Source organism: Scatophagus argus, chromosome 20, assembly GCF_020382885.2.
Source record: "Scatophagus argus isolate fScaArg1 chromosome 20, fScaArg1.pri, whole genome shotgun sequence".
Lineage (NCBI taxonomy): Eukaryota > Metazoa > Chordata > Actinopteri > Scatophagidae > Scatophagus > Scatophagus argus.
The window spans coordinates 3,365,681-3,383,800 of record NC_058512.1 but is presented as its reverse complement, the minus strand read 5'-3'; the positions used below and the strand labels follow the sequence as shown (position 1 = coordinate 3,383,800).

The 18,120-nt window shown below is 42.1% G+C and overlaps 2 protein-coding genes across 5 annotated transcripts; one reads left to right on the top strand and one right to left on the bottom strand.

The window, feature by feature from the left end:
* The first annotated feature begins 300 nt into the window (after positions 1-300).
* ttc33 (tetratricopeptide repeat domain 33) lies at positions 301-11,186 on the top strand. Of its 4 annotated transcripts, XM_046374677.1 has the most exons (6): positions 391-448; positions 676-723; positions 876-1,103; positions 4,801-4,882; positions 7,940-8,071; positions 10,627-11,186. In XM_046374677.1, exons 3-6 carry the CDS (start codon positions 877-879, stop codon positions 10,999-11,001), a joined length of 816 nt encoding a protein of 271 aa, XP_046230633.1. In that variant the 5' UTR covers positions 391-448; positions 676-723; position 876; the 3' UTR covers positions 11,002-11,186. The 4 variants fall into 4 exon arrangements, with proteins under 4 accessions (XP_046230632.1, XP_046230634.1, XP_046230635.1 ...); XM_046374676.1 differs by lacking the exon at positions 676-723 and having other exon boundaries at positions 301-448; XM_046374678.1 differs by lacking the exon at positions 676-723 and having other exon boundaries at positions 342-448; positions 799-1,103.
* Positions 11,187-14,091: 2,905 nt separating this feature from the next.
* ptger4b (prostaglandin E receptor 4 (subtype EP4) b) lies at positions 14,092-18,120 on the bottom strand. Its single transcript, XM_046374675.1, has 2 exons — positions 16,865-18,120; positions 14,092-15,583 (listed from the first exon to the last, which is right to left on the bottom strand). Exons 1-2 carry the CDS (start codon positions 17,642-17,644, stop codon positions 15,035-15,037), a joined length of 1,329 nt encoding a protein of 442 aa, XP_046230631.1. The 5' UTR covers positions 17,645-18,120; the 3' UTR covers positions 14,092-15,034.

Sequence of the window (18,120 nt, the reverse complement as noted above, 5' to 3'; positions counted from 1 at the left end):
GAAGAAGTCACATTAACTTGAAATATAGTATTGGTATCTTTCTGTGTAATTTGGCTGTATTGATGGAAAGCAATTATGACGATTAAAACTGAGTTTCATTTAAAAGAAATGTTTTGAATGTCATATGAAATGTCAAATATGTCAGAAAACTGTGACATTGAGTGAGGATTACAATGCATCAGTCCCAGGAATTACATGTTACTAACTACATTTCCTGAAAAACTGCTTTTTTAAACAAAAAAGCCTTAAGTACTTTCAGTTTTGTTAAATATAGATTTTCTTAAGTTAATATCCTGAACATGCTAGCATTTCGGTTCGTGTTTCTTTAAAGAGGATGTAAACATTTCCACAGCTTCCGGGTCTTTATAGCTGAAGGGTCACGGAATATGGCGGACCGTTAGCTTCACTTAGCTGGTGCACTTTAGCTCACGTAGAGTTGTATAAGTCTGTGCGTATACCTTCACTCCTGTGCATGTTTTATTGTCTTAAAATAACAATATGAAAAATCTTAAGTGAAAATGACTTTTGCGCGAACACGAATTTTTCCGTGTTAGCTAGGTTGCCTTAGCTAACGTTAATATTAGCACGTATTGTTGTGACAGAGTCGTGTTTGTTTAATAATTTGTCTCAGGGTTGTAGTTGTTAGATAACTACATCTAAGCCCTTTGCCTACAGATGAGATACACCTAACTGAAGGAAACGCTTAGCTGTCCAGATTGTTTGGTAGTTACGTTGAGCACCTGACAGTAACATTATGCTAAAAATTTTGGCTTGTTTTCTGATTTTTCAAAATAAAAGTCCAGATCAAATAGAATTCATTTGCATACAGCTTGGGGACCGCAGCTACACCCACCACACTCCCACTTTCTCTACAGAATGGCTTCATTTGGCTGGAAGAGGAAAGTTGGTGAGAAGGTTTCAAAGTCAGTGGTGCAGCACTTTGAGGCTGAGGCGGAGAAGGCTGATGGTGATGGACATAGTCAGGATGAGGACTTGGACTGGGTGCACGCCATCAAACGACGGCGGGAGATCCTGCTGGAGGACTGTACAGCCAAGAGCAAGAGACTGAAGGATGAGGGTGCACACCTGGCTGAGCAAGGCAGGTGAGGGATGCTGGTAAAAGGCAAGCAGGCATGTTTCTGTGCCTGTTGTGTACACATTATGTCAGCGACAGCTTAAAAAATAACAGTTGCTCAGCTTTGCGTCTATGAAAATGACTACAGCTGAACAAATAAGTTTTACGTGTGCATTATTATTTCCTTTGAAAGACATTTTCATACTTTGTCGCAGTTGTATACTTAAGCAAGTTTTTTTTTAATGGTACTAATGGCTTCCTGTCTGTTTGCTGCTGTATTCTTCATGTGAACGACTGGATCTGATAGCAGAGGTTGAATTAAACTTTTGATGGATACTCAGTTATTAACTGAACCACTTGCCAGTCATTTCTGGCTGCATTGAAGAACTTTACTATGAGAAAGTAGGTAGAGGGGAGTGTAATGAGGATATCAACACCTGCACCTTTTACTGTGCATTTTGGTTGAGCACAAGACCGACTAACATTATATACGGCGTAGCCTAAACGAACTCATATATGCCAGTAACTATGGACTTGTAGTATTAGAAATCCTCCATTGGAGGGCAGTATTGTACAGAGCACACAGACCGATCAAACAGGTAACGGCTTTCTGCTGACTACTAGGGATGAACATTCAATAAATTTCATTGCATTTCAAAGGCACAGTCAACTCATTGCCATCTATACTTCGGGTTTTCCTCATATTTAATGTAGTACGTAAAAGGTGTCATTTGGTGTCTGCAGTCATAAGTTCTTGTGTGAATTTGGTTTTGAAAAGCCACAGAGATGGTAAAGATGTTATAAACATGGAACAGTTTGAAATGAGAGCCTCTCAAGAACACGTTATGTTACGTTAAACAATGGTAAGCAATATTGTTATTTTATTTGTCTACTTGTGAATTATAAAGAAGACTTTCAGCACTGCTTTGGGCCTCATATTATTTGCAAAAAAAAAAAAAAAATCACTTGACTTCCTTTGTTTGATGGAAACAAAACCAACTTCGAACTGATATCTATCTCCCGTGATAACTGAACTTTATAGCCAAATAGCAATCACTCTGTGAACCCACTTCAGGAGATGTAATGTTGTTGCCCTTAGTGACTGTCTGTAATTGTATTTGCGAGGAGGAAGTGGATTTTACTGGGGAAATGATTTCTTTCATGGTGCTCTTTAATGGCTGCTCAGAGGTTTGAGATTGTGTCTGGTCAGAGATATCAGCCCGGATTTTTTCTTCTCTAACAACATTGACCTATTTTCAGTCTGTGGTTAGCAAGGTTTAGATGGTCCTGATGTAATAGAGGAGCTCTTCTAGTACCTGTTTGTGGTCTTAATCTCCACCTAAGTCACATTGTGTGCAGAGGCAACCCTGTGAATGTCTAAATTACGTGTAGCTTTTGACTGTTTTTCCACATTTTTAAGGTCAACACATGTTTTATGTGATTGTATTAGGGTCAAGAGTCACAGTTAGGCCAAATTTTATCTACTCCTCTAACTACACATGTATATTTTTTAACCGTTAGTGAGATTTTGCATCCTGTAAGAACAACAGAATATTCTAAACTCTCTGCAGACACAGTAACCTTCGCATGGCAGCACACCAAAACATTTTCTGTAATATCAGCTGTTGTGCAGCGTAGAATCTTAATAAGGATGACAGACTGCAGTGTCATTGTTGTATTTGCATGAGTGGGCAGGATGATGCTTTTATTCATGAACTGTACCAACCAAAGGAAAATAAAACATACCAATTGTCTGTCAGACTGATAAATGAACGCTTGAACAAACCAAACAAACAACGAATTAAAAGAACATTAAATGATGCAGATTGCATGTTGTACTTGTAGCTTTATTTGGGCATTGGGCTTATTAACCATCATTGAGCTGAAACTTGACCAAAGGTGATTCAGAGGTTTTAGTCTTGTAAACATTTGTAACAGTCACGCTAAAACTCCTCTGGTACTCTCTTGAGACCATCAGGTCATATAACAGATGATTGGGAAAAAAAACAAGTTCAAATGAATCTGCAAATTTAATGAGAACATAGAGATGAAAACATAGACCATGTAGTTACACAATCTGAGATTCTTCTTGAACAGCTAGTTTAGGCAGATGTTTGGGAGGTGTGGGAGTTTCGTGAGGCAGGAAAGTCACGCCATCATCTAACTTCTCAGCATAGTTTGCTGATTTGTCCAGCCTCCAGCTGTTGTGCTGAGTCACTTTTTTCAGACTAACATTGATTTTGTCTGTCAGAGGTTAATTGAAATGTACGACATCCTTAACAAAGTGTGTGTTTTCTTATAGATTAGTCTGTGTACAGTTTTAGTGTTGTCATATTGATGTGTTAGTGTTAGGGTTGTTTCCTTCTTCTGGACAGAAATGTGTCAAACGGTCATTATGTCCCCATCCTCCACTCTTTTCAGCTCAACAACGTGCTGCCAAAATCTTTCATATTTTTTCAGTTTTTAAAATTCAATTAAAGTCCATTTGGATCTTTCCAATGATTGCAGGCTTCTGTTTAACTTACTGTTATGCGTCCTCCTTTCTCGCTGGCGCTGATGTACAGAGATGTGAATAACAGTAAATGTGTCATTTTTATCTCTCGGCCTTCATGTGTTGCAGGACTTATTGCCTAATTTTCTCACATGATTTTGCAGTGTCTTTTGCCTCATCTGTTGAGAAGATTTCCACACTCTAGTTCCATTTCCTCACTCCTCCACTCTGTGACCGTTAAATAACACCAATATATGTTTTCTCAGGCTTGTTCCTGGTTCTGGCCATAATCCGAGTTTTATAACTGATCAGGGTTAGTGGTCTCGTGTGTTTTTTAATTGCTTTTGGGTTTTCCAGGATATCCGTCTCCATAAAGCTATAAAAGATATAGACACATTGTTGTCAAACCCAGGATTTCACCTCATAATCTTCCCAGCTTTTGTCCTGATCAGGCTGTTGAGATGATTCTTGAGTCAATATTGACTTGAAGAGGAGAGGGTGGTTAGAGTGAGCATGGACATGCTCACAAGTCCATTGAGTCTGTTGAAAAAGTGAAGATCTGTTAAGGAATTGGTAACCCTCGTAAACAAATCCACAAAGAGATCAGTGGAGGCCGCTGAGATGATTAATGTGACTTCTGGCCTGTTTATTTTTCTCCTCGTTTGTCTGAGAGGTATACTCTGTTCTGCCATTCTGTCAGAGCAGGATACAGGTGTTGTAGTAAACATTAACTGAAATATGACATACAAGCCCATTTATCTCAGCTTTTGAGATAAACGTGAGAACGCAAAGATGGCATCGGGGCAGCTTTCCAAAAACACAAGTGACTTCTCTGTAACAACAAGATAGCAAAGAGAACAGCTTCATGATGTCTACCGACCAAACATCTGGCTTTTTGTTAGGACACACTAAAACATGTTGGATCTCAGTGTTCAGTTGCACTGCTTAACGTGATTGTTTGAATCTGTTGTGCTTCAGTGTTGTGTTACCCAAAGAACTGAACATCAGCCAAAATCAATGCAAAGCCATGTTAACTCAGTGAAACACGTCTGCGTAACCTTAAATCATAGCCATCAAACATTCGTTCATTATAAATAATTCTGATTGTGATCCATGGCTGGTTAGCGTGTCACGCTGCAAACCTTCCCCAGTATACACTGCGCCATTCTGGTTTATGATGTCATAAACAAACTCTTCTTGTGAGTGTTTGACCCACAGTGTCCTTTTTCTTTAGGCACTGGGAGGCTGTTAAAAAGTGGGACGAGGCCATTCAGCTGACTCCAGACAACCCAGTTCTGTATGAGATGAAGTCCCAGGTATGTTATCAACCTGTGTTTCACTGTTTATCCATTTCCTCCCCATACCACCATTACCCTTCCTACAGCTCGACTCTTTTCCTTTAAAGCACAAGTTCACATTTTTCACGTCTGTCTTTTGCAGCTCGCTTGGGCAGATTTTTTGTGCACTAGTACCTCACCTGCACTCCTCTTGTAGATTTGAGTTCTCCTTTAAAACAATAATTACATGCCCATATATAGATTGAAATGGTTTATGGTTGTTATGTTCATTCCCTTTCTGATCTTGAAGAAATTGTAATGTAAATTCACTTACTCTTCCATTGAAATTGCTTTAGACAGTTATGAACAGCAATCAAAAAGTCCTTCGATGCGTATATGTGCATGGGGGTGTTGTATTAAAATAGGAAAAGCTGTGATGCGAACCTCCCCTTTAAGCAGCCAGTCTTTGTGTCGCAATTAACCGCACGGCTGTTACTTATATGTTTCTGATGCTGCACTGAAAGTACAAGCGAGTTTGTGGGTGTAGTGTCACATCTGGCTGATATATCTGGCATCAGCTTTGTGTTGAGAATATACAAAGAAACTCCTGGCCAACATACAGTAAATGTGCCTCATGCTGCAACTTGTTTTGCAGCTTGAAATTTCAAGACAACTGAACACATATTGCGCTCTTGTCCTTCGGTATGGGAACGCTGACCACCAGCATGCTGTGTATGCACGTTTACGCATCAATGCGTCAGTGCTCTGTGTGTGATTATTTATCAGCCATCATGGCCACGTCGACCCTCTTTCAGCTGTCACTTTGGAATGCTTTTAAGCTCGATATGTGATATCAGCATGTTCATGACACCACTGAAAGTCTGCAGCACGTTTCCAACAGCCTTCTGTTTTGGCTTTTTAGCCCCACTTCCTTCTTATTTTCTCTTGTTCCTTTAACTTCCTCTTCCTCTGAGTTGAGATCTTGGTGTCTTTTGAGTATATTTTTTGTTTGGTTATTTCTTATTCTGTTGTCACTCCTCAGCCCCCATTTCTCCTTTTCTTCTTACACAGCTTTAAATAAAAACTTTATTTATATAGCACTTATCTAAAGGAGGACACAAAAGTGCTTCACAAAATACATAGCAGAAGTACAAATACAAGTATATAACAACCAAAATAGTAAGATGGGTAACCGTGCAAAATGTCATTACCAGTGAGAACTGAAAATGGTTATCGATCAGGCAGCAAAAACCTTTCCTAAAAAAACATCTTTAATAATTATGCTATGATCAGCTCTTCTCATCCAGGATGTCGACAGATAAAGGGAGCGCTCTCCATCATTTCTTATTAATTTACTACAACTAACGTAATAAGAAATATCCTTGTAGCCATAACCATTCACATCTCATGGACTTTTGGAAGCCTAATATGATATTGTCCATTATCAGATATTTGAGAAGGAAATCATTAGACCACGCCTGGAAAACACCATCACAAAAGGGATTTTTCCACCATGCAGTGACTGACTTGAAGCATAAGATAAGCATAGACAGAGTTTCCAGCCCTGATGTGTTTGAATACACATCAGTCTGATTAGTGCTCACTATTAGTGCTGATGATATACACTTGTGTTAGAGTAAAAAGAGGCTGGAACTCATCAGATTCCCATTACTGGCCCTAAATAATGAGAACCCTTACACTGAAGCTGGTCATTTTCCTGCCCTCATCATTTTCTTCCTGTTTAACTCGATCAGTATTGTTCCTGATACGTCCCATGGATGTCTGTCACCGCAGACTGTGGTGAGCTCTGGTGAGCGGGACTTTCTGCTCATCAGAACTCGTATGTTTTGTACCATGTCAGGTTATGAGATTTGCCAAATTAAAATTTCTTGTTATAATCCATTGTGATATGTATCTATCAGTATAAAGCAAAGACAGACATACTTTACTGAATTTCCCCGGGTATTAGTGTAAAGTCTTTACGTTATTCTTGCATCTTAATCTCTAGTTAAAATCCTTCAGAGAAAGTCCCTGAGCTCTTATGAAGTGCTGTTCCTCACTCATTTTGTTTCTGTGGTTTCTTTGACAATTTCTAAAAGGCTTGTCTTTGGTCGAAAGTTCGCTTGTGTCTCAGAACAAAGTGTGAACAAACACACAATAACATAATGTGCATGAGTGTGAGACTGAAACCAGAAACTGTGCATGCTGACGTCACTTCTTTGTCAAAGTGCAGACTTCCAGCGTATGTGATTTTCAATGAGCACGTAGCACTCGCGTTACAGTCATGGACTCAGACAGAAGACTACACCGTAGAGGACAGTGAGAACCCTCCAGCTGCCGTTAATTAGTTTGCCTCTTGAAAAACTTTTTGTCTAAACAGTTTTTTCACAGATTGCAAATACATGCACAACAGTATCAACTGGGTGACAGCTTGTTTCCTCAGTGACAGGAAAACAAACTTTAAAGTGTCCCTGTAAAACTGGACAGGCTTTATGTACATAGTGTCTGAATAAAAGATGAACCTTAATCCTCTGCTTTGTACAAGGTTGAAGAGGTTGATGGTTGATGTCATTGCAGTGCTGTTAATTGTGAGCATCAGTAAGTACATCTCAGAGGGCGGCCTTGTGACCACAACTGTGTTGTTGTTCTGCACAGTGTGTTCAATGTCGTCACGCCTTGTTTTGTCCGACTGATAGTGCAAGATATATATATATAAGAAAAAAATCGACAAATTTTCCCAATTTAGAAGCTGGAAAGGAGCTGGTTTTGTGTATTTGATTTAGTACTATTTTGCTTATTGGGTTTATTTTTAAATTAGCCCAAGAATCAATTGTATGCATCAAAATAAAAGTTTATCTTTTCCGGCAGACAGACATGAGGTGTGAGCTACTGAAAAACACGTCCACACAACCTCAAGGCCCGTTGAAGGCCCGATACAATGCAGAGGACTCAGCCCAACTGTTTCAGTGGGACTGTCATTACACAGCAGTAACACTAACTGCACGTACTGTGTTAACGTGTGGACTCACAGTTCAGTGGACTGTGAAGGGTATTTGACAGATTTAGAGTCTTGAATCACATCATATTATTCCACAGGTACTGACCATTCTGCACGAAGTGTTCCCCGCCGTGAAGGCAGCGGAGATGGCAGTGAAGCTCCACCCCCTTTGGTGGGAGGGCTGGCAGACTCTGGGCCGTGCGCAGCTCAACCTGGGAGAGGTGGACCTGGTGAGTACGTCTGGCGGTACACTCCAAGTGGAAACAAATCAGAGCACGGCAAGTGCTGTTGACTTCAGGGCTGCAAACAAGCATACCAACGAGTGCTGGATGGAAACGCTCACACACTGCTTGGTTGTAGTCCAAAACGTTGCAGGTGCAAACGCCAGACTCCAAGCTGGCACATACAGAGTGCCCCAATGTTCACTCAGTGGTGTTCAGTTGATGGCTTCTTACTCAGTCTTGAGGATGTCCCCATTTAATTTTCCAATGTCTGATTTTGCAAGGAGCCTAACGTGTCCTTGTTTTTGAGGAGCCGCTAAGGTACGTTTGTTATTTCGGTTTACTACTTTCTGGACACTCCTCACCTCTGAGATGAAGCCCCTCTTTCAAAGCACGCCCAGATGCCAGAGGCTTGAACAATTGCTTAAATTGCCCCACAACACGCCGGGACCTGTGGGTGCATGAAACCTGTAAATCACAGTTTCACTGTTTGCCCCATTTAGAGCCAAGCAAACAGGGCTGAACGCAGGAAGCCTGCAGCTAATGGCACTGCCTGTCGCTCACAGACCTGTCCTACGGCACCATAAACAACAATGGGAAGTGTTGAAAGTTAGCTGAGCTAAAACTAAACCAAATACAGACACACCTCCATGTATAATGAAGCTATTGGGAACGAAGGGTAAAAAAAAAATGCACATCTATTTTTAGCGAGGCCTGTTCAGTCGTGTTTTAAAACTTTATATGCAGTAACATGCTGTAATGCCTGTTTGTGCAAATGTGAGAGCAGTGATTCCCCATTTTCTCTTTTATGAGTTTGTTCTTTTTCTTCTCTTTTTTTGATTTCCTCTCTTAGTCTGTCTCCCTCAATAAAAATGGAAAATACCCAAACAAAACAAACACATAGCTTCTGATTTAGTTTCATAAAACTTCCCATCAAGCTTTATAAATACTGGACACTGACTTTGACGGCTCTGCAGCACGACATCGTTCATCATTCTTTTCATTATCAATATGATCTCTTTTGCCCACCGTTTTCTTGGAGAAGCCGGTTCATCTGCCTACTGAGGCTTTCTGTGTGTTGAAGGATTACTGTCAGAACAGAGGGAGTTGATGAGACTCTAGTCTGTTCAAGATGAAACTTGATGTGCCTTTTCTGACTGTATCATTTGTCAAAAATGTGTTCCAGTCGACCTGTCAAAGACAGTTGTTCAGTTGAACTTGGCAGTGCAGGCTGTTCATGTTGCAGGTGGGGACTGCTTCTCGTTAAGTTGTGAGCAAGATGATGACGATGAAAAGATGATGGAATCCGATCAAGTGTTCATACAAGTTTATTTTTTACCTTATTGAAGAAATTCCTTGAAACTTCATAATAGGTGGCGCCCACTGAATCACTGGGAACAGGTGCAACTGAAAATCTGAGCTTTCCTCATCGTCTAGTCTTCTCATCTGTACTGGTCTTCTACTGATTTCTTATTGCACAGTCCTTTTTGTTGTACTGTGTATTCCACCTCAGCCTGCTGGTGTCACAGCCTTTACGCAGCTGAGCTCTGCAGTGCGAGCAGAGCGAGTTCTGACATCCAGCTCGGCCAAAGATTAACAAATGTGTTATCTTTTATCCTTCGTCTGTCTTTCTCGTTAGGAAAACAAAGTTTAGTTTAGTCTCAAAACAAATGCAACAGTCACGCTAACGGCAGGTCAAATTAGCTGCCAGTTATTGATGTGAAATTTGTGTAGATTGATGACAGGCCAAAATTTAACTTGGCTGCACTAGTCATGCTGGAATAGAAAAGGTTCTTCTCCAAACTGTTGCCACAAAGTTGGAAGCATAGCATTGTCCAAAAGGTCTTGGTATGCTGAAGCATTAAGATTTCATTTCAGTGGAAGTGAGGGGCCGAGCCCAAACCCTGAAAAACAGCCCCATAAAGAGGTCTGTCGAGGATACTTTTGTCTAAACAGTGTATTTGGTTAACTTTGAACTCTTTAAAGTTGCCTTGCATTTCATGTATAATTAGCTTCGGTTCCATATTAATTTGGACCTCCTGTTATTTTTGATGTCGTTCAATCCCTCAACTTGAGAATTTGCTTGACGAATTTCGAGACCTCTGTCAGAATCGATTTATGAGCTCATCACCTCACATAGCATGTAGGGATGGATATCGCCACAGCTCATGCTTGACTTCAGGTCCCATCAGTGATTTGAGGCCATTTGAATCTCTGTTCAATAGGATGGTCAATTTCTCATCGATTTACCACTGCACAGTCAGCTGAGAGGCATTGATGTCTTCTTAATGAAACCATGAATCTGTCTGCAACACAGCACGAAGAATGTCAGGGTCCTGCTCGTGTTGATGATGCATCCACCCGCTGATTCAGCTGCACAGATGCCAGCGTCACACCGTTCATCTGTGAGAATTACAGCAAACCCATAAGCAGGCCTGAAAGAATTCGGGCTAAACTTAATAAATTCGTCTTCACTGGCAGGTTGAGCAGTTTTTCTTACCTTTCATGACCACCCCTGAAAGCTTGCGTTTGAACCCTAATCTCATGCGGTCCTGTCCCCACAGGCCGTGCGGTCCTTCCAGGTTGCGATCCACCTGTGCCCTTCGGAGCCCAGCCTGTGGCAGGAAGACCTGGCGTGGGCTTGCCGGTTACAGAAGCAGCACATAGCAACCAAGGAGAAGATACGGCAAGAGGAGGAGGCCAAGGAGCAGATCCTTCATGCTCCTGAACTCGAGCAGGACTATGATTTTGAGTCTGACGAGGTGTTGGCCGCCTGTGAGGCCGTTGCTGAACGACAGACGCGCTACGAGGAGCTGAAGAGGGCCGCTGTGGTCATCGACGCTGGCGGAAATATAACAAATGTAGTCACTGGGGAAAGGGGATCAGAGGACACCGCGACAACATCAAAAGAACAGTTTGTCAAAGCAAGAGCACTTTGAACTGGTCTTAGCATGGATTGATTATCCTGGTTACATTTTTTAGGACTGAAGGGTATTATTTCTGAAACCACTGGGAGTGTGTGAATCTTAGGCATGAAAAATTTTATTCAGACGCCACCACGAGAACTGACAACTGTTAGTGACGGCTTATGTACAACAAAATAAAGACAAGTTTTGTTGTTCTACATTTCCCTCCCTTTCATTTCCATTGTAAATGTGGATTTAAAGTTTTTACATTTGTACACGAAGAGATGAGATTTTATTTATCTGTTCCAGCTCTAAAGATGGAAAAGCTCCAATCACACTGAAATTTTCCTGTAGATTACAGATATCCTACATATTTGTTGTGTTTTTAGAATAATGAGCTATTTAAATCCACCACTTGAATGAATCCTGAGAGTGAATTTTGAACAGAACAATGCTGGAGCACAAAAATCAAAATCAAATAGTTCAGCCATATTGAGTTTAGCAGTTAGGAACACACACACTGAATGCAAACAAGAAGACAAACCACAAGAACCAAATGAAACAAGAGAAAACACAATAAACCACAAGCTGCTGAGTGCTCTGTATTCTCTTTCTGACAGATGAAGTCACACAAAGCACTTGTTTCCATTTTAATTCTCCATGATGCAGTGGATGTGACCTGCAAGGAAAATAAGTTCTGTTTAAGTTCGATAGGTTTTTTCATTATATAACGATAGGGAGCTCAGTCGTTGATGTTAGCACATACTGCTGCGTTGGGAAGGATAATATTCATTTCAGTTGAAAATAAGATCAAAGTTTCACTCCTCAAGCAGTTGGTGCTCCTTTTCTTTGTAGGGCAGCGTAAATATAGAAATAATTGAGGTTCCATAAAAGGACCGATGGAAGTCCCAAGATAATGCAGGCTCTGTGTGAACAACTCCAACAAAACTGGATCTGAACATCGGCTGTATATACTTCTATGGTTAGTCAGCCCTGTTGGCAGGCCACGTAAACATGCAACAAAGGTTTGGGTTTCTGTTCAGTAAATATCAAGACCAAACCCTTCTGTAAATGCATCAGAAAGTAAGAATATACATGTCAGATGAGAAAATCACTGCAAAAAGTCAATAGTGATGACAAAGTGCTAGCGGTTAATTTTGAAAATAGGTCAGTATGGCAGAGAGCAAATCTCTATAAACTCATTTAACTTAAAAACAAATATAAGAAAAAAAAATAAACACGATTACATAAGTGGCCCCACCCTTGTCGGTGACACACCCGAATCATTGCTGGTGCAGCAGTTGCATAATGAGATAAAAGGAGGTCACCTGTGTGTAATCAGGGTGTGCTGAGTGATTTCAGGTTAAATACACATGTATCTGCACGGTTCGGCCGCTGCTTCGTCACTTTCTTGGTTCACTCTGCATTATGAAGTCAAACAAACAAAACAAGTTTATTGCAAAGAAAAAAAAAACATCCAACCGACTGTTTACTGGTTTGTGCTCCATCAGATCTCCATCAGCCTCGTGTTACTTGACGCTGAGTGAAAAGTTTTCACTTCTGCTGAGAATATTTGAGCATCTCCCTGATGGGCCGATAGAAAATTTGGTAGAAGCGATGAATCCTTTTGACTTTTCCTGTAGGGGCACCATAAGGTTGACCACGTAGCTGCCAACATGCCTGTAGAGTCTTGTTTATGGCTGCGCTGCTCCGGCATACAGAAATATTCTGTCTTGCGCATCTCATTTCCTCAAAAAATCAGCTGAGTAGTACACTTAAATGTTTAGCTGCACAGTGAAATTTAAATTATACAAAAATCAATTTTAGAAGCAATGCATGTTTTGCCTTAAATTTATTTGATCTTCCTGTCTGATACAAGTCTGGATTAGGCAGTGACATTAAGCTGGCGTGTCTTCAAGGTATAAGACGAAATCTAAAGAGCAGCCACAAAGATCAAGGTCTGACCTAATTTTAGATCCTCATTCACCTCAGCCCTTAAAAGAATCTTAGCCTACATATAATAGCACAGAGTCTGCTATCATCTCCATATCCATCATTTCCTGGAATTCATTGTTGTCCTTAACTCCACTCCTGTGCTGAAAGGCCTCATCATAAACACTCGCTGCTCTCCGAGTGGTGTCCTCTACATCGCCGATTGTTTCGCAGGCTCCTTGTGGCAAGCATTTAAATGTCTAAAACAGCCTGCTACATATACTGGAGTGTATTACTGTCGTTAGCTGATGACGTGGGGGGAGAGGAATTATTTTTCCATTCACCCTCCGTTAAAGTCCTATCTCAGATGTTTTGTCAATCACTATTTCCTGTCTCCCGAGAGGCTTGACAGCTTAAACAGATTACTCAGTCTGAGGTCACAACTGTGGATATTGTTGTGAGAGGGAGGGTTTTTATTGCTCTCGGAAGGCTCTGGACACCGGCCACATTGAACCTGGATCTTCTTGGTGTGGAGAAACGGTCTGTCAGCAGGCGAGAGGTGGCCTTCCACCTCGATAGGCTATTGGTTAGAAAGGTGTTGTAGCCCATCAGCACTGCTGCTGAAAAGACATGAGATGGATGTGGCACAAGCTGTGACATTCTGGTTAAAATAAATCTTGTGGCAGAGCCTTTATTTCAAGATAGGTTTGACTTTCACTTTGGATCTCTTGGAGTTTTCTGTGGATCTGTTTCACACATGACTCAGTTATTTTGATGTGGCTGTCATTATTAACCTGATGTGATCAGCACTGAATTTAATTTCCGTCGTCAAAGTTCTATCTGTCCAGCAGAGGCCTCGTTCAGGTTAAAGATTTTCCTAACCGTTCCTGAAGTGTAGTTTCTGTACTGATGGCTGCAACTAATGATCGCTCAGTAAATCATTTGGTCAATAAAATGTGAGATAATAGTGAAACATGTTCAGCGCCGTTTGTCTTAAAATCACTTGTTTTATCGTTCTGTTTACAACGAAAAAACAGCAAATCTTCACGCTTAAGAAACAGAAAAAAATATCAGCTTTTGCGTTGGTTTCCCACATTCAGTAACGCAGAGTTGGCAAAACAAACTTCACTGTCACGCTAAACCTTGTGATTATCTGTTCCGGTTTGCAAAGGAGTGACACAAAATCTTAAATTATGTGAATATTTAACAGTTTTTATTTTTAGTTTATGAGATTGGTACAACATTAGCATTTTGACAAAAACAGTCAGCCTTTTGTGGTAACCTTGACACCAACTGTTGCTACAAACAAAAACACTGAAATATGAACACGATCTGAATCTTTAGAAGAACCATTAAACAAAGTCTTGCCAGGAAAATCATTGTAAGGAAAGGCAAAGACTGGAAACAAAATAATGTCTTCCCAATTTTCATGCCCCTTCTTTGTTCGCATTTAAAGATTTATTAGATGGCGGGTTGCTTGTTAGGTTAAGGTGAAAGAAGATGAAGTCTGATTAATCCTTAAGAAGTAATGGGCTGTAAAGAGTAAACACTTGTTTTTTGAAGAGCTCCTAACATCTTCCCAGTGCCTGCATGGTGAAAAGGCCACAGTATAGCTGCCTTTCAGGATGAAATGCAGGGGGATGCTGTGATTCTGGCTTTGATCTCTTAGCTGCTCCGTCGGCCACTTTGAACAAATCATTTGCAAATGTTTCCATATGTACCGAGTGTTCACCTTGCACCGATTTAAAACGACTCCTTCTCACAGAGAAGACAATAATGTACAGTTTCATACTTAGAATAAATTAACACCATGGAACACTGTTCACATTTTGGCATGAATTCTTTACAGTCCGTGTGCAGGTTGTCATGAAACAAAACATTTCTAACAACCTACCAACCAACCTAGTAGTGGTTTTAAAATTCAAAAAGTGCAACTAAGAGCTCCCCCATCACGTTGTCGGTGTAACTGCGGTGATTCTATTGAAGTGTATTAAGTGATATGGTGTAAGTTATGACTGAGGAGTAACACATGTATAATGGGAGTTCAGTAATACGTCTGTCAAACATCCTTTTCAGTCCACTAGATATTATCTACAGATTAATGGACGATTGTCCAGCCTTCTGCTCTTCATTCTCATATGCATTTCTCCTGTGTGTTTGCACTCTCGTCTGTGAAGGTCACATGTAGAGCTGGATCCTTGGGCCTGCCCGCTGCTGCGTCCTCTAAATCAGTCTGTGAAAGCCCCCTGTGAGACCTGTTGTCCTTCTGGGGGCTCTGTAACATCTGTGCAGCTGGTGGGCTGGAGCCACACTGCGGTCCTGCTTGAAAAGACCTCCTGGGGTTTCCCTCAGACGGGTACAGGGAGGTCTGCGAGGTGGTCATCATTTCCTGGAGCCCACGTGACACAAGTGAAGGAGAGTCCCGGGAGATGATGGAGGAGGAGAGGTGGCCGTCGGCACAGCGGAACTGCGTGCCATTCCTTCGCCCTCGTCCGCCCATTTTGCAGAAGAGACACTTAATTTTCTCCATCAGTTTGAGGACCACTGTCTTTCTGAGCAGGATGTAGATCCAAGGGTCTAAGATGGGGTTGACAGAGGCCATACGTATGGCCAGCAGGTCCTTATTCAACGTGAAAGACTCTTCTCCCTCGTTTCTGTACAGGTGATTCACAAAGATCCTCAGCTGATGGCACAAGAGAGAAAACACAAACGATAAATGAACATAACGAGCATCCCCGACTTGTCCGCGACTTGTGAGCTTTCATTTTTACAAGCTCCAACTTCCCTGCACTTTTGTTTACAAGAGTAAAACTGTTTATTTTACATATTCCTACATGGTTGGCAGGAACTGGTCCAATTTAAAAAGGCACTTGGCTGAATGTAACTTCTGGGCAACCACAGGAGTGTAGAGATGGCAAGAGGCCAATAAAAACAGAGTTACATTTCTCACCATCATTCATAAGAGACCCTTTGGCCATCAGGCTTCCCCAGGGTCTCATAATATCCTGTCACCAAGCCAGAGTCACAAAATGTTGGACATTTCATCAGTTATAAAAGTGAGGTCCTAAAACCTTTTTTTTAAAAAATTATTAGAACAAAACATTAAAAATGTTCCTCCCTAACATGCTTCCTATGGAAGACATTTAATTGTTTAGTCCTCGTTCAAAAGTAAAGTCCAAAGTTTATCTGAAGTTGATGTGATGCTTCTGAGTTGGACAGAGTTTCAGTGGAAGGAGAGGAACACGAAGAGGGAAAGCAAAAGGTTTGTTGTGGTCACTTTGAACAGGAGGAAAGCAGCAAAAACTGCTTCAACGTGCATCCGACTGTTGCTGTAGACAAACCTGCGAAGCTCTGCTCTGTTCAATCCGCTTTGGTCCCACGCATGCAGGAATGTCTTGCCTGTCATTCTACACTGCATGAGGAAACACATTGGGAAATCTCCCGCTCTGCACTGGCCCTTCGCTCTGACTCAGGCTGAACAAATCAGTCTGGTGATCGCCTTTAAAATAATCAAACTCTCAGTGACTGTTTGCAAACAGCATGTAGGCGCCGACGACAATCAATCCCAAGCCACAGATGTTCCTACTATGTTCATACTGGAACTATGTAAATGCTCCTTTGGAAACTGCCGGAGTTATCGCACAGGGTGTGTGAAGAAGCTCACTTGTGCATCAGAGAGATGCGTCATCCAACCACAAAGATCTAAAACTGGAACATAAAGTTCAGGTAGCATGTGATTAAGCTCCCCTGTTTGTTTTTGTCATTTGGGTAAAACTTGTTTGGTGTTTTGCTGTTTCAAGGGCGCACGATGAACTCAATTCATTTTGATTGCATATTGATTAAGCTATATTTGAATATTCCTTCATGTATTTTATGTGTTTCCAGATTTGTGAAAAATATAAACACACTTTTACGCACAAATTCGGCACAAAATATGGCTGTGTTAATCATTTCCTATACTCACCACTAAAGGTATGGAGCAGATGAGAACCACAACGGAGGTTGCTATAAGCAGGATGACCATCTGGATCTCTGCTCCGGCTAAGCGTCCGAAGCTCCGTCTGCGTCTGAGCTCCGCGATGCGCCGCTGGTCTGTGCCCAAAGACGTGCGGCGGATGAAGCGCTTGTGCATCAGGATCAGAGCCCCGCACACCATCACGTTGCATATGACAGTGGCCAGCACGATGACTGAATTCACGCCTGCGTACATCAGATTAAAAGTCGCCACTGTTGTGTTGTTGTTCTGCCAGTCGATGAAACACCAGGTCCCCGGGTTCTGGCGCTTCACCTGGCCGAGCCCCATGCTGGGCAGCGCGCAAAACACGATGTTGGAGATGTAAATGGACAAAAGTGTCAGCGCGGCGAGTCTCTGGTTGACGTACTCGTTGTAGAAATAAGCATGGTTTATCGCCAGGTATCTCTCCACTGACATCGCGAACACAATGCTGAGCTGGACCAAGAAGAAGAAGAGCAGGATGAAGCCAGAGTACTGGCACAGAGGCTCCCCGCCGGGCCACGACCCCTTCATGTAGGTGGCGATGGTGACAGGACTGGCCAGCAGGGTTCCCAGGAGGTCTGTCACCGCCAGGCCACACACAAGAGTGTAAAAAGTCGTCTCTTTTTGTTCCTTCCGCGAAATCCGCAGAACCACTATGGCAATCACATTTCCCACCACCCCGAAAATGAACATAATCGCTGGGATGGTGGGGGGTTTAAATCCCCCCGTTTCTTCCGTGGAATTCATACCTGCAGGGACTTCGTTCACTGTTTCACACTAAGCAGATTTTCCCTCCTCGCGTCCGAGGTAGTGACACTTTCCATCAATGAGCTTTCACCAGGATCTCCAACTAAAAGCAAATCCATGCTTTCCAAATGTCTCTTTTACGCACGCACTTAAGCCCCACGATCCTCCGGAGTTCTTGATGAAAACGCGAGCGATCCGCAGGATAAATGTACTTTCTCCGGTTCGGGTTTGATGCTGCGCTCCGCGAGGCGCGCTCCACGTTGTTGTCACACTCTCAACTGACAGGGAAGTTTCTTCTTGGCCCACTGACGGCAGCTCCTCCTCTGCATTTCATTTAGCCAGTGAGCTGTTTGAGGCACTCAGCGGGGGGCGCACCTGCCACAAAGACGCCGAGCTGTGCACGAGTTTGTGGTCCCCGTTTCACTTCGTTATCATCACTGAAATCTGCGCGCAACTGCAGCGACGTGGAGGTGGAG